A 16039-nucleotide genomic window follows, 5' to 3' on the forward strand; every position below is an offset into this window, starting at 1 on the left:
ATAAAGAGGAAATCCAGGTGAGTTCAGTTTGAATCATCAAACATTCAAACGTTTCTGAGCCTTAAAAGAAATCAGAGCTTGTTTTGAACGTTTTTCTACCAAATTAATGTTTTAACATTTTCCTCAAACTCTGACTTTGTTATCCAGGAGAGGAGAGGAGGGGAGGAGAGGAGAGGAGAGGAGAGGAAAGGAAAGAAAGAAGAGGAGAGGAGAGGAGAGGAGAGGAGAGGAGGAGAGGAGGGGGGAGGAAAGAAAGAAGAGGAGAGGAGAGGAGAGGAGAGGAAAGAAAGAAGAGGAGAGGAGAGGAGAGGAGAGGAGAGGAGGGGGGAGGAGAGGAAAGGAGAGGAGAGGAAAGAAAGAAGAGGAGAGGAGAGGAAAGGAGAGGAGAGGAGAGGAGAGGAGAGGAGAGGAAAGAAAGAAGAGGAGAGGAGGAGAGGAGAGGAGAGGAAAGAAAGAAGAGGAGAGGAGAGGAGAGGAGAGGAAAGAAAGAAGAGGAGAGGAGAGGAGAGGAGAGGAGGAGAGGAGGGGGGAGGAGAGGAAAGGAGAGGAGAGGAAAGAAAGAAGAGGAGAGGAGAGGAAAGGAGAGGAGAGGAGAGGAGAGGAAAGAAAGAAGAGGAGAGGAGAGGAGAGGAGAGGAGAGGAAAGAAAGAAGAGGAGAGGAGAGGAGAAGAGAGGAGAGGAAAGAAAGAAGAGGAGAGGAGGAGAGGAGAGGAAAGAAAGAAGAGGAGAGGAGGAGAGTAGAGGAGAGGAAAGAAAGTAAAGGAGAGGAGAGTAGAGGAGGAGAGTAGAGGAGGAGAGGATAGAGGGAGGAGAGTAAAGAAGAGTTTCCCTCCCTCCAGCATGAAGACCCTGACCCTCCTTCTTCTTCTTCTTCTTCTCCTCTGCAGGACCGACATCAACACTGTGTCTCACTTCAGTGGAGGACTGGAGCTCCTGCACAGGTACCAGCTGCCCTCATGGTCGCCTAGGCAACGGCTGCTCAGCCACACCCTGCCCTCATGGTCGCCTAGGCAACGGCTGCTCAGCCACACCCTGCCCTCATGGTCGCCTAGGCAACGGCTGCTCAGCCACACCCTGCCCTCATGGTCGCCTAGGCAACGGCTGCTCAGCCACACCCTGCCCTCATGGTCGCCTAGGCAACGGCTGCTCAGCCACACCCTGCCCTCATGGTCGCCTAGGCAACGGCTGCTCAGCCACAACATTACAACCACTGGGTTGGTCTGGACTCCTCTGGAGGGCTGACCCTGGACACTGGCAGCAGGGCCTTCAGACCCTTCAGACCCTGGAGGGCCTTCACATCCTTCAGACCCTGGAGGGCCTTCAGACCCTTCAGACCCTGGAGGACCTTCAGATCCTTCAGATCCTGAAGGACCTTCAGAACCTTCAGAACCTTCAGATCCTGAAGGACCTTCAGAACCTTCAGAACCTTCAGATCCTTCAGGACCTTCAGACTTTGAAGGGCCTTCAGATCCTTCAGATCGTTCAGGACCTTCAGATACTTCTGACCTTCGGACCTTCAGGTCCTGAAGGCTCTTCAGGTCCTTCAGATCCTTCAGATCCTTCAGGACCTTCAGGCTCTTCAGGTCCTTCAGATCCTTCAGATCCTTCAGGACCTTCAGGACCTTCAGGTCCTTCAGGCTCTTCAGGCTCTTCAGGCTCTTCAGGTCCTTCAGGCTCTTCAGGCTCTTCAGGCTCTTCAGATCCTTCAGGTCCTTCAGGTCCTTCAGGTCCTTCAGATCCTTCAGATCCTTCAGGACCTTCAGGTCCTTCAGATCCTTCAGATCCTTCAGATCCTTCAGGACCTTCAGGTCCTTCAGGCTCTTCAGGTCCTTCAGGCTCTTCAGGACCTTCAGGTCCTTCAGGTCCTTCAGGTCCTTCAGGCTCTTCAGGACCTTCAGGTCCTTCAGGCTCTTCAAGGACCTTCAGGCTCTTCAGGTCCTTCGGATCCTTCTGGCTCTTCAGGGCCTTCAGGACCTTCAGGTCCTTCAGATCCTTCTGGCTCTTCAGGGCCTTCAGGACCTTCAGGTCCTTCAGATCCTTCTGGCTCTTCAGGGCCTTCAGGGCCTTCAGGACCTTCAGGACCTGGACGTGTGAAGCAGTTGGTGGTTCAGCCCTGGTTTTGTCTCTGCAGGTATGAGGAGAACTGGTTCCTGCTCCACAGAAGGACTAAGGACTGCGCTCAAGCTGCAGAGGTACGACGTCTTTGTCCTTCACTGTTTCCAGAAAGTTTAACATTTTGTTTTCAAACCAACATCTTAACTTCTTCTGAAGTTTTCACAGGAAGCTGCTGCTCCAGATGTGGTCAACCTACGATCTGGTTCTCTTCTTGTGGTTCCTGATCGGTTCTAGTTCCCCTTAAACCAGATTCATTCTCATGTCGACACGTTGAGACACGTTGAGACGCGTTGGGACGTGTCTGGACGCGTTGGGACACGTCGGGACGCGTTGAGGCGTGTTGAGCCTAAGACTAAGTTTTATTAAGTCCAACTGAGTTCAGCGAAGCTTCAAAGTCACCAGAAGACGTGGCGCGTCCGTCTTCCTCCATTTGACAAAACCCGGAACCTCCGTCGTCTCTGTATCATCGTTTACCTGTGACTCCGTTCATTGGTTGTTTTGATGTCTTAGAATGTTTTGTCCACAGGGACAGGAGGACACGTTTGAAGAGCTCCTCCCTCTTTGTCTTTCAGACAGAATATGGGGACATCGTCCTGCTTTCAGCCCAGTGGGACAAGAGACGATCTGCTCTGACGCTCCTGCAGGAACAACTCCAGACCCTGCCGGCGTTTATCTCTGAGCTCGACGCCGTCACGTCCAACATCGGTACGTCCTGCTACACCACCCTGTGACGGAGCTGTGGGACAGACTGTCCACTTCCTACACCACCCTGTGACGGAGCTGTGGGACAGACTGTCCACTTCCTACACCCACCCTGTGACGGAGCTGTGGGACAGACTGTCCACTTCCTACACCCACCCTGTGACGGAGCTGTGGGACAGACTGTCCACTTCCTACAACCACCCTGTGACGGAGCTGTGGGACAGACTGTCCACTTCCTACACCACCCTGTGACGGAGCTGTGGGACAGACTGTCCACTTCCTACACCCACCCTGTGACGGAGCTGTGGGACAGACTGTCCACTTCCTACACCCACCCTGTGACGGAGCTGTGGGACAGACTGTCCACTTCCTACAACCACCCTGTGACGGAGCTGTGGGACAGACTGTCCACTTCCTACAACCACCCTGTGATGGAGCTGTGGGACAGACTGTCCACTTCCTACAACCACCCTGTGACGGAGCTGTGGGACAGACTGTCCACTTCCTGTAGAGCTGTCATGTCTCCTGGTTCCTGGTTCCATCATGTCCATGTGATTAATGTCCCTGGACCTGGAAGACTATTTGTTCAAATCCATCACTGAGGTTCTCGGTGCTGAAACTGAAACTGAAAGTCTTCAGAACTAAAATGTCCAAATGTTCAGAGAACCGGACTGAAGAGACGTTTCTGTCTCAGAGGACACGAAAAGGACTGATTTCGTCCCCGTCCAGTCTGAAAGCTTTGACCAGGATCAGTGTGAATGTTTTGTCCCATCACTTCGTCTCTGTTGTCTCAGTGCCGGTCTGTGAACTAAAGTCCCTGGTTGAATTTACCAGAGGACAAATATTCTCACTTGTCTGGACGGGTTCATGTGGAGACGTGAGTTTTGAACGGCGGTTAATAACATCCCGTGATTTAGTTTGTTTGTTTGTTTGCAGCACATCTGGAAGGTGAATTTGAAGAGATGGAGAGCAGACTGGTGTACCTGGAGACGCTGTGCTCGCAGTGTGAACAACAGACCGTCCAACAGCAGCACAGGAACCAGATGGAGGTCTACAAGAAGAAGAAAAGGTGTGGAACATTGTTCTGTGAAAACACTCTCCTCAACCTTTATTCTGAAGTTCTGAAGGAAGGAAAGTCCTCAGATAAACTTTAGTTCAAGTCTGATGGTAGAAAAGACAAACGGTTCAGTGAGAGACGGACAGCAGTTCAGTGAGAGACGGACAGCAGGACGACTCGTCTGTCCTCATCCTGGTAATGTCTTTTAGGTTCTCCTCAGAACCCAGTGTTCTGCATGAGACTAACGGTTCCTTCAGATATGTTGAAGTCTGGTTGTTAAGAACCTCACAGGTTAAAAGGAGGATCTGAGTTCTATTGTAGATTTAACAGGGACTGAAGGGAAGCTCATGTTGGAGTGACGTGATCTCGCCTGCTGGTTCTTGTCAGGACTCTCCTGCTGGTTCTTGTCAGGACTCCTGCTGGTTCTTGTCAGAACTCCTGCTGGTTCTTGTCAGGACTCTCCTGCTGGTTCTTGTCAGGACTCCTGCTGGTTCTTGTCAGGACTCTCCTGCTGGTTCTTGTCAGGACTCCTGCTGGTTCTTGTCAGAACTCCTGCTGGTTCTTGTCAGGACTCCTGCTGGTTCTTGTCAGGACTCCTGCTGGTTCTTGTCAGGACTCTCCTGCTGGTTCTTGTCAGGACTCTCCTGCTGGTTCTTGTCAGGACTCCTGCTGGTTCTTGTCAGGACTCCTGCTGGTTCTTGTCAGGACTCCTGCTGGTTCTTGTCAGGACTCTCCTGCTGGTTCTTGTCAGGACTCCTGCTGGTTCTTGTCAGGACTCCTGCTGGTTCTTGTCAGGACTCATGATGCTGCTCTGTGAACCAGTTGAAGACCAGTTGAAGACAGTTTTTGGGACAAAGTGATCACAGGGAGGTTCAACAGTCGCTCTGGAAGTGAGACAGTCAAAGTTCCTGTGTTCAGACCTTCAGGTTAAAGGAAGTAATCCTACAGACCTGGTCAATGTCTTCGTTGAAGGGTCAGTCCTGGTCAGATGTCCCTCACTGTGGGACTGGAAGTCAAAGTAAGAATGTCCCATGTCACTATATATTCACATGATTTGTCTCTCGAGTGTCTCAGGCCAAGTAAAAGTACTTTTGTTCGATCTGAATTCAGAAGTGGGCCGATCCAGCTCATCAAGTCTTTGTGTCTTTAGGACAACAAGTGGTTCAACAAGTGGTTCAACAAGTGGTTCAACAAGTGGTTCAACAAGTGGTTCAACAAGTGGTTCAACAAGTGGTTCAACAAGTGGTTCAACAAGTGGTTCAACAAGTGGTTCAACAAGTGGATCATTATAATCTGGTTTGATACGAAAGAGGACTTTGGTACTACCCAGTGAAACATGATAGAAAGTGATGCCGGTACGATTCCCTCCAGGAAGCAGGATGGGGACGAGTCCTCAGACTTCAGCACTCAAAGAGTCTTTAGGACGGGTTCCCCACTGAACAGTACTTCCTGGCGTAAAGACGCATCCATCAGAGTTAAGAGAAGAAGAGAAGCTAGACTGAGATGATGCTCACTTCTAGAGTCTTATTGTGTGTGTTGGGATCCTAACATGTGATTTGTGTGTCTCGTGACAGGAAGGAGCTGGAGTCACTGCAAGGTGAGTCTGAACAAATGTGGGTTTGTTTACCAGAACTTCGTCTGTCCTGCTTGTCCAACCAGTTCTGACAAGAGGACAAGTCCTCTGAAATCAAGCTCATCTTAGAACTTCTCAATCTAGAAAATGACTCCAGGGAAAGTTTGTATGAACACATGAATGGTTCTGGGTACGTCTGAATCCTGCCAGGGTCCAGCCAGGGTCCAGCCAGGGTCCAGCCAGGGTCCAGCCAGGGTCCAGCCAGGATCCAGCCAGGGTCCAGCCAGGGTCCAGTCAGGGTCCAGCCAGGGTCCTGCCAGGGTCCAGCCAGGGTCCAGCCAGGGTCCAGCCAGGGTCCAGTCAGGGTCCAGCCAGGGTCCAGCCAGGGTCCAGCCAGGGTCCAACCAGGGTCCAGCCAGGGTCCAGCCAGGGTCCAGTCAGGGTCCAGTCTTCACCCCCTCTTTGATCCGTCTCCACACTTTGCCTCCGTACAACAGAACAACAGAACAAAGTAGACGTCCTCCTGTTCAGCCTGTAAAGACCGTGACCCCTTTACTTTAGAACCTCTGCTGTTCTGGAACGTCTCGTCTTGATGCCAAGATAAAGATCCAGTTAGACTCAAGTGGGAAACAGTGTGGAGGATCAAACAACTTGATCCAGAGGAGAACCTCACCAGAGCAGAACCTCACCAGAACCTCACCAGAACCTCACCAGAGAACTGCGATGGTCAGGATTGAGTTGTTAAGGGTTTGACCTCTGACCTGTAGGATAGAACAACCTGACCTGTAGAACCTCAAGGCCCCAGAAGTTCTAAAGCTCCTCAAGGGTTCAGGAGAACAAACAACTGAACTTTGCTCTGTGGGATTTGAACCAGCGCTTCAAATGGCAGGACTCTGTGGATCTTCTTTGGAAACGAGGGTCTCGCTGTCTGGAGGAAGTGTTGGGGGCCAAAGTGTTGGGGGCCAAAGTGTTGGGGGCCAAAGTGTTGGGGGCCAAAGTGTTGGGGGCCAAAGTGTTGGGGGCCAAAGTGTTGGGGGCCAAAGTGTGGAGACTTTCTTAGTCCTCAGACCTTCTCAGACTTCCTGTGGCCTCCAGGTTGGTGGAACACGAAGTCCTGGTGGACAGGAACCAGAAACAGCTGATCCACAGGAAGTGGACAGGAACCAGAAACAGCTGATCCACAGGAAGTGGACAGGAACCAGAAACAGCTGATCCACAGGAAGTGGACAGGAACCAGAAACAGCTGATCCACAGGAAGTGGACAGGAACCAGAAACAGCTGATCCACAGGAAGTGGACAGGAACCAGAAACAGCTGATCCACAGGAAGTGGACAGGAACCAGAAACAGCTGATCCAGTCCCAGTGTTGTGTGTTTGCAGCGGAGCTGGACCAGGAACACTCGCACCAGGTGACCCAGCTGGAACAGGCGATGCAGCAGAAACTGAAGGACCGGCAGAAGGTCTACGAACAAGCCTTCAAACAAGACCTGGACCAGTACCTGTCCACCGGGGGCCTCCAGTCCAGAGGTAGGCTGTTTGGACAAACAACAACAACAACAACAAATGGCCCAGAATGTTGGTTTTCTGGAATTCAATTCAACTTTATTAAATAGCTCTGAATACAACACAGTATATAACAGTATATAACAGTATATAACAGTATATAACAGTATATAACAGTATACAACACAGTATATAACAGTATATAACAGTATATAACAGTATACAACACAGTATATAACAGTATATAACAGTATATAACAGTATATAACACAGTATATAACAGTATATAACAGTATATAACAGTATATAACAGTATACAACACAGTATATAACAGTATATAACAGTATACAACACAGTATATAACAGTATATAACAGTATATAACAGTATACAACACAGTATATAACAGTATATAACAGTATATAACAGTATACAACACAGTATATAACAGTATATAACAGTATATAACAGTATATAACACAGTATATAACAGTATATAACAGTATATAACAGTATATAACAGTATATAACAGTATACAACACAGTATATAACAGTATATAACAGTATATAACAGTATATAACAGTATATAACAGTATACAACACAGTATATAACAGTATATAACAGTATATAACAGTATATAACACAGTATATAACAGTATATAACAGTATACAACACAGTATATAACAGTATATAACACAGTATAACACAGTATATAACAGTATATAACAGTATATAACACAGTATAACACAGTATATAACAGTATATAACACAGTATATAACAGTATATAACAGTATATAACACAGTATAACACAGTATATAACAGTATATAACAGTATATAACAGTATATAACACAGTATATAACACAGTATATAACACAGTATATAACAGTATACAACACAGTATATAACAGTATATAACACAGTATATAACAGTATATAACAGTATATAACACAGTATATAACAGTATATAACAGTATACAACACAGTATATAACAGTATATAACACAGTATATAACAGTATATAACAGTATATAACACAGTATAACACAGTATATAACAGTATATAACAGTATATAACAGTATATAACACAGTATAACACAGTATATAACAGTATATAACACAGTATATAACAGTATATAACAGTATATAACACAGTATAACACAGTATATAACAGTATATAACAGTATATAACAGTATATAACACAGTATATAACACAGTATATAACACAGTATATAACAGTATACAACACAGTATATAACAGTATATAACACAGTATATAACAGTATATAACAGTATATAACACAGTATAACACAGTATATAACAGTATATAACACAGTATATAACAGTATATAACAGTATATAACACAGTATAACACAGTATATAACAGTATATAACAGTATATAACAGTATATAACACAGTATATAACACAGTATATAACACAGTATATAACAGTATACAACACAGTATATAACAGTATATAACACAGTATATAACAGTATATAACAGTATATAACACAGTATATAACAGTATATAACAGTATATAACACAGTATATAACAGTATATAACAGTATATAACACAGTATATAACAGTATATAACACAGTATATAACAGTATATAACACAGTATATAACAGTATATAACACAGTATATAACAGTATATAACAGTATATAACAGTATATAACACAGTATATAACAGTATATAACACAGTATATAACAGTATATAACAGTATATAACACAGTATATAACAGTATACAACACAGTATATAACAGTATATAACAGTATATAACACAGTATATAACAGTATATAACACAGTATATAACAGTATATAACAGTATATAACACAGTATATAACAGTATACAACACAGTATATAACAGTATATAACACAGTATATAACAGTATATAACACAGTATATAACAGTATATAACACAGTATATAACAGTATACAACACAGTATATAACACAGTATATAACACAGTATATAACACAGTATATAACAGTATATAACAGTATATAACAGTATGTAACACAGTATATAACAGTATATAACAGTATATAACAGTATATAACAGTATATAACAGTATATAACAGTATTCCTCACCAAGAGCAGCATTATTGCATCAATAAGTGGTTTTACATTGTACATTTCTGTTTTGGTTGTTTTGTGTTCCAACTGAACTCAGTTTGAGTTCAAAGCATTCAAAGCGTTCAAAGCATTCAAAGCGTGTTTTCTCAGCGTCGTCCTCAGAACCAGCAGCAGCGGGTTCGTGTGCGTTGGACCAGGTGACGGTGGCCAACATGTCGGACCAGGAGGCTCTGGACCACTTCCTCAACTCTTCTGATGAAGACGTCAGTTCTGGATCTTCACTGACCTCAGGTCAGCTCCAGTAGGAACGGATGAATGGATGAATGGATGAATGTGAAGATTGTTGTGGAACCAGAAGCAGTTTGGAGCTGAAGGTCAAAATAACCACCGTTTATTTGAAGATTATCTTCACGTCCAGGTTTTTACATTTCTGGAGAACGTTTTTGTTTTCAACACTGTTTACAGTGGAGGTGTGGAATGTAGACCTCAACTGGGGATACCGTAGGGCGGTGGAAGGAATACTTCCAGGACCTCCTCAGTCCCACCACCACGTCTTCCATTGAGGAAGCAGAGTCTGGGTTCTCAGAGGTGGACTCGTCCGTTACCAAGCTGGAGTCACCGAGGTTGTTGCTAAGCTCCTCGGTGGCAAGGAACCGGGAGTTCCTTAAGTCTCTGGATGTGCAGGGACTGTCGTGGCAGACTCGTCTCCCCAACATCGCATGGCGGGGGGGGGGGGGGGGGCAGTACCTCTGGACTGGCAGACCGGGGTGGTGGTCCCTCTCTTCAATAGGGGGATCGGAGGGTGTGTTCCAACTACAGAGGGATCACACTCCTCAGCCTCCCCGGGAAAGTCCAGTCCAGGGTACTGGAGAGGAGGGTCCGTCCGTTAGTCCAACCTCGGATCCAAGAGGAACTATGTGGTTTTCATCCAGGTCGTGGAACACTGGACCAGCTCTAGACCCTCCACCAGGTGCTCCTGATGGTGGAACACTGGACCAGCTCTAGACCCTCCACCAGGTTCTCCTGATGGTGGAACACTGGACCAGCTCTATACCCTCCACCAGGTTCTCCTGATGGTGGAACACTGGATCAGCTCTATACCCTCCACCAGGTTCTCCTGATGGTGGAACACTGGACCAGCTCTAGACCCTCCACCAGGTTCTCCTGATGGTGGAACACTGGACCAGCTCTATACCCTCCACCAGGTTCTCCTGATGGTGGAACACTGGACCAGCTCTAGACCCTCCACCAGGTTCTCCTGATGGTGGAACACTGGACCAGCTCTAGACCCTCCACCAGGTTCTCCTGATGGTGGAACACTGGACCAGCTCTAGACCCTCCACCAGGTTCTCCTGATGGTGGAACACTGGACCAGCTCTAGACCCTCCACCAGGTGCTTGAGGGTTCGTGGGAGTTCGCCCAAGCAGTCCACATGTGTTTTGTGGATCTGGAGAAGGCGTTCGACCGCGTCCCTGGAGATGTCCTGTGGGGGGGTGCTCCGGGAGTACGGAGCCCGGGGTCCCTTGTTGAGGGCTGTTCGGTCCCTGTAGGCCCGGAGCAGGAGTCTGGTTCCCATTGCCGGCAGTAAGTCGGACCTGTTCCCAGTGCACGTTGGCCTCCGGCAGGACTGTCCTTTGTCACCGGTTCTGTTCATCACCTATATGGACAGAATTTCTAGGCACAGCCGGGGGCCGGAGGGGGTCCAGCTTGGGGACCACAGGATCTCATCTCTGCTATTTGCGGATGATGTGGTTCTGTTGGCTCCATCAAACCTGGACCTTCAGCGTGCACTGACACGGTTCACAGCCGAGTGTGAAGCAGCTGGGATGAAGATCAGCACCTCTAAATCCGAGGCCATGGTTCTCCACCAGAACAAGGTGTCTTGCCCCCTCCAGGTCGGTGGAGTGCCCTTGTCACAGGTGGAGGAGTTCCAGTATCTCGGGGTCTTGTTCAGTGGGGGGAAGATGGAGCGTGAGATCGACAGGTGGATCGGTGCAGCGTCTGCAGTTATACTGACGTTGTATCGGTCCGTCGTGGTGAAGAAGGAGCTGAGCCAAAAAGCGAAGCTCTCGATTTACCGGTCGATCTTCGTTCCCACCCTCACCTGTTCCCACCCTCACCTGTTCCCACCCTCACCTGTTCCCACCCTCACCTGTTCCCACCCTCACCTGTTCCCACCCTCACCTGTTCCCACCCTCACCTGTTACTACCCTCACCTGTTCCTACCCTCACCTGTTCCCACCCTCACCTGTTCCCACCCTCACCTGTTCCCACCCTCACCTGTTCCCACCCTCACCTGTTACTACCCTCACCTGTTACTACCCTCACCTGTTACTACCCTCACCTGTTCCCACCCTCACCTGTTACTACCCTCACCTGTTACTACCCTCACCTGTTACTACCCTCACCTGTTCCCACCCTCACCTGTTCCTACCCTCACCTGTTACTCCCCTCACCTGTGGTCATGAACTATGGGTCATGATCGAAAGAACGAGATCCCAGATACAAGCAGCTGAAATGAGCTTCCTCCGTAGGGTGGCTGGGCGTACCCTTAGAGATAGGGGGAGGAGCTCAGTCACCCTTAGAGATAGGGTGAGGAGCTCAGTCACCCTTAGAGATAGGGGGAGGAGCTCAGTCACCCTTAGAGATAGGGTGAGGAGCTCAGTCACCCTTAGAGATAGGGGGAGGAGCTCAGTCACTCTTAGAGATAGGGGGAGGAGCTCAGTCACCCTTAGAGATAGGGTGAGGAGCTCAGTCACCCTTAGAGATAGGGGGAGGAGCTCAGTCACTCTTAGAGATAGGGGGAGGAGCTCAGTCACCCTTAGAGATAGGGGGAGGAGCTCAGTCACCCTTAGAGATAGGGTGAGGAGCTCAGTCACTCTTAGAGATAGGGGGAGGAGCTCAGTCACCCTTAGAGATAGGGTGAGGAGCTCAGTCACCCTTAGAGATAGGGGGAGGAGCTCAGTCACCCTTAGAGATAGGGTGAGGAGCTCAGTCACTCTTAGAGATAGGGGGAGGAGCTCAGTCACCCTTAGAGATAGGGGGAGGAGCTCAGTCACCCTTAGAGATAGGGGGAGGAGCTCAGTCACTCTTAGAGATAGGGTGAGGAGCTCAGTCACCCTTAGAGATAGGGTGAGGAGCTCAGTCACTCTTAGAGATAGGGGGAGGAGCTCAGTCACCCTTAGAGATAGGGGGAGGAGCTCAGTCACCCTTAGAGATAGGGGGAGGAGCTCCTCACTCTTAGAGATAGGGGGAGGAGCTCAGTCACTCTTAGAGATAGGAGGAGGAGCTCAGTCACCCTTAGAGATAGGGGGAGGAGCTCAGTCACCCTTAGAGATAGGGGAGGAGCTCCTCACTCTTAGAGATAGGGGGAGGAGCTCAGTCACCCTTAGAGATAGGGGGAGGAGCTCAGTCACCCTTAGAGATAGGGGGAGGAGCTCCTCACTCTTAGAGATAGGGGGAGGAGCTCAGTCACCCTTAGAGATAGGGGGAGGAGCTCAGTCACCCTTAGAGATAGGGGGAGGAGCTCAGTCACCCTTAGAGATAGGGGGAGGAGCTCAGTCACTCTTAGAGATAGGGGGAGGAGCTCAGTCACTCTTAGAGATAGGGGGAGGAGCTCAGTCACCCTTAGAGATAGGGGGAGGAGCTCAGTCACCCTTAGAGATAGGGTGAGGAGCTCAGTCACCCTTAGAGATAGGGGGAGGAGCTCAGTCACCCTTAGAGATAGGGGGAGGAGCTCCTCACTCTTAGAGATAGGGGGAGGAGCTCAGTCACTCTTAGAGATAGGAGGAGGAGCTCAGTCACTCTTAGAGATAGGGGGAGGAGCTCAGTCACCCTTAGAGATAGGGGGAGGAGCTCAGTCACCCTTAGAGATAGGAGGAGGAGCTCAGTCACCCTTAGAGATAGGGGGAGGAGCTCAGTCACCCTTAGAGATAGGGGGAGGAGCTCCTCACTCTTAGAGATAGGGGGAGGAGCTCAGTCACCCTTAGAGATAGGGGGAGGAGCTCAGTCACCCTTAGAGATAGGAGGAGGAGCTCAGTCACCCTTAGAGATAGGGGGAGGAGCTCCTCACTCTTAGAGATAGGGGGAGGAGCTCAGTCACCCTTAGAGATAGGGGGAGGAGCTCCTCACTCTTAGAGATAGGAGGAGGAGCTCAGTCACCCTTAGAGATAGGGGGAGGAGCTCCTCACTCTTAGAGATAGGGGGAGGAGCTCAGTCACTCTTAGAGATAGGAGGAGGAGCTCAGTCACTCTTAGAGATAGGGGGAGGAGCTCAGTCACCCTTAGAGATAGGGGGAGGAGCTCAGTCACCCTTAGAGATAGGGGGAGGAGCTCCTCACTCTTAGAGATAGGAGGAGGAGCTCAGTCACCCTTAGAGATAGGGGGAGGAGCTCAGTCACCCTTAGAGATAGGGGGAGGAGCTCCTCACTCTTAGAGATAGGGGGAGGAGCTCAGTCACCCTTAGAGATAGGGGGAGGAGCTCAGTCACTCTTAGAGATAGGGGGAGGAGCAGGATTGGTCTTGGTCCAGGACCTGAGTTTGACTGACTAGAATGAGTGAAGTTTGACTTCTAGACTTTTCTAGAACGAACCAGTTGTAACGTTGAACTGAACGTTTCCTCTTCTTGTCATCACGGTGCCGTGAACCTGGTCCTGACAGGTCCAGACCCAGGGTCCTGCTCCTCTGGATCTCTGAGCCAGGAGCCTCCCAGACACAGAGGGACCCCAGTGGAGGCAGAGCGCCCCCAGCAGGAGGACCGGGGCAGTGAGGACGGAGACCCCCCAGTGGTCCAGTCTGACGAGGACGATGTGGAAGCTGAAGGTCTTCAAGACGGTCCAACGGTCCAAGTCAGTGAGGACAGTGACTCTGCTGGAGACCTGCCCTCGGGGTAAACCATCTGCCCCCGGGGTAAACCATCTGCCCCCGGGGTAAACCATCTGCCCCCGGGGTAAACTATCTGCCCCCGGGGTAAACCATCTGCCCCCGGGGTAAACCGTCTGCCCCCGGGGTAAACCGTCTGCCCCCGGGGTAAACCGTCTGCCCCCGGGGTAAACCATCTGCCCCCGGGGTAAACAATCTGCCCCCGGGGTAAACCGTCTGCCCCCGGGGTAAACCGTCTGCCCCCGGGGTAAACCATCTGCCCCCGGGGTAAACCGTCTGCCCTCGGGGTAAACCGTCTGCCCCCGGGGTAAACCGTCTGCCCCCGGGGTAAACCGTCTGCCCCCGGGGTAAACCGTCTGCCCTCGGGGTAAACCGTCTGCCCCCGGGGTAAACCGTCTGCCCCCGGGGTAAACCATCTGCCCCCCCCAGGGTAACAGATTTAATGTTTTCAGGATTGATGAAGAGAAACAATAAAAATCTCCATAAACTCTAATTGATGTTGTTCTTTTTCCGTCTCGACGCTGAAACACTAGAACCACCAGAACCATCAGGTGACCCCAGGATTGTTCCACCAGCTGTCACGATTGTTCCACCAGCTGTCACGATTGTTCCAGAAGATGTCAGGATTGTTCCACCAGGTGTCAGGATTGTTCCAGGTGTCAGGATTGTTCCACCAGGTGTCAGGATTGTTCCACCAGGTGTCAGGATTGTTACAGATGTCAGGATTGTTCCACCAGGTGTCAGGATTGTTCCAGGTGTCAGGATTGTTCCAGAAGATGTCAGGATTGTTCCACCAGGTGTCAGGATTGTTCCAGGTGTCAGGATTGTTCCACCAGGTGTCAGGATTGTTCCAGTTGTCAGGATTGTTCCACCAGGTGTCAGGATTGTTCCACCAGTTGTCAGGATTGTTCCACCAGGTGTCAGGATTGTTCCACCAGGTGTCAGGATTGTTCCAGGTGTCAGGATTGTTCCACCAGGTGATGAAGATCCAGTCATTGTAATAAATCCCCACCAGACGTCGCTGAATGAAGCCGAGTCGTCACTGAAGCATTATTGATGTTTATTCAGGTAAAAGGTTATTAAACATTTACAGAAGGACATTACATCTTCCATAATGACGTTATAGTAGCTCGTAACAAATGATGCAACAGGGATTCTAACGATTCTGTATTTTCTCAGTGAATGAAGGTGAAACATGTATTTTCATTTAGCAAACAAAAAGACAAGAAAAGCTGAATTAAAGAAAAGTTGAAAATATAGATTATTATTTCAGCATAGCGAGGATGACAATTAATCCAACCAGCATGTTTCCTTCTCCACATAATAACAATCCCAAAAATATACGTTTGAATATTCTGACAGGTATTTTCATGTGTGACATCACAAGGTGGGGGGAGGAGGGGGGAAGGGGGGGTTGGGGGTGGGGGGTACATTTCTATACATGTGTTCATTCAGACAGGCTGGAATGTAGAACAAAGTGCATCTTTCAATGTTTACTTCATATCAGAATTAGAGCCAGGCTCCGCCCCCACCCCCAGGCTCCGCCCCCACCTGAACAGTCCACCTGGAATATGGACGTTCAGGCTCCGCCCCCACCCCCAGGCTCCGCCCCCACCACATCCACAGTGTCAGACAATATTTCCACCGACCGGCTTTAAGGTGTGGCGGCTAAATCCTACAAAATAAAATGATCTGACCAAAACCAAAACTGGTATTTTGTAACTATCAGAATAAAGGCGAATCCACTCGTACGTCTTTCTACATTTATTTCATTTTCCCGTCGCCTCAATGGACTTTTTCCTCTCTGATCAACTTTACCAACAGACTTTCAGCTGCTTGTGGCTTTAATGAGGCTGATGAGTCACGTGACTCACAGACCATGTGACTCACAGACCATGTGACGGGGGAAGTCCTCACTTTCAAAATAAAACATTGTTCAGACTTGGATAATAAATCAAATGAAAATAATGTCAGTTATTTATTGTTTGTGTGTGTTCCGGTGCCAGATGACCCCCGGACCGGGACCAGGACCAGGACCAGGACCAGGACCAGGTGCATCACAGGACACACACACACACACACACACACACACACACACACAC

At 48.8% G+C, this 16039-nt stretch overlaps 1 protein-coding gene across 1 annotated transcript in view; it reads left to right on the forward strand.

Annotated features, from left to right (window-relative positions):
• Positions 1–14430, forward strand: part of LOC308133303 (dysbindin-A-like) — a gene marked incomplete at its 5' end in the record, with an annotated part of 15293 nt that extends 863 nt beyond the window's left edge. The window contains 9 exons of the mRNA XM_080500606.1: positions 7–17; positions 888–941; positions 2132–2192; positions 2688–2820; positions 3754–3886; positions 5449–5471; positions 6827–6973; positions 9208–9348; positions 13716–14430. Coding sequence (XP_080356732.1) covers positions 7–17; positions 888–941; positions 2132–2192; positions 2688–2820; positions 3754–3886; positions 5449–5471; positions 6827–6973; positions 9208–9348; positions 13716–13948 — 936 coding nt within the window. The 3' untranslated portion in view covers positions 13949–14430. The remainder of the gene's footprint in view (positions 1–6; positions 18–887; positions 942–2131; positions 2193–2687; positions 2821–3753; positions 3887–5448; positions 5472–6826; positions 6974–9207; positions 9349–13715) is intronic.
• Between the last annotated feature and the right edge of the window lie 1609 nt (positions 14431–16039).

Source organism: Blennius ocellaris (genome assembly GCF_963422515.1).
Source record: "Blennius ocellaris genome assembly, chromosome: 8".
In the NCBI taxonomy this organism is placed as follows: Eukaryota; Metazoa; Chordata; class Actinopteri; order Blenniiformes; family Blenniidae; genus Blennius; species Blennius ocellaris.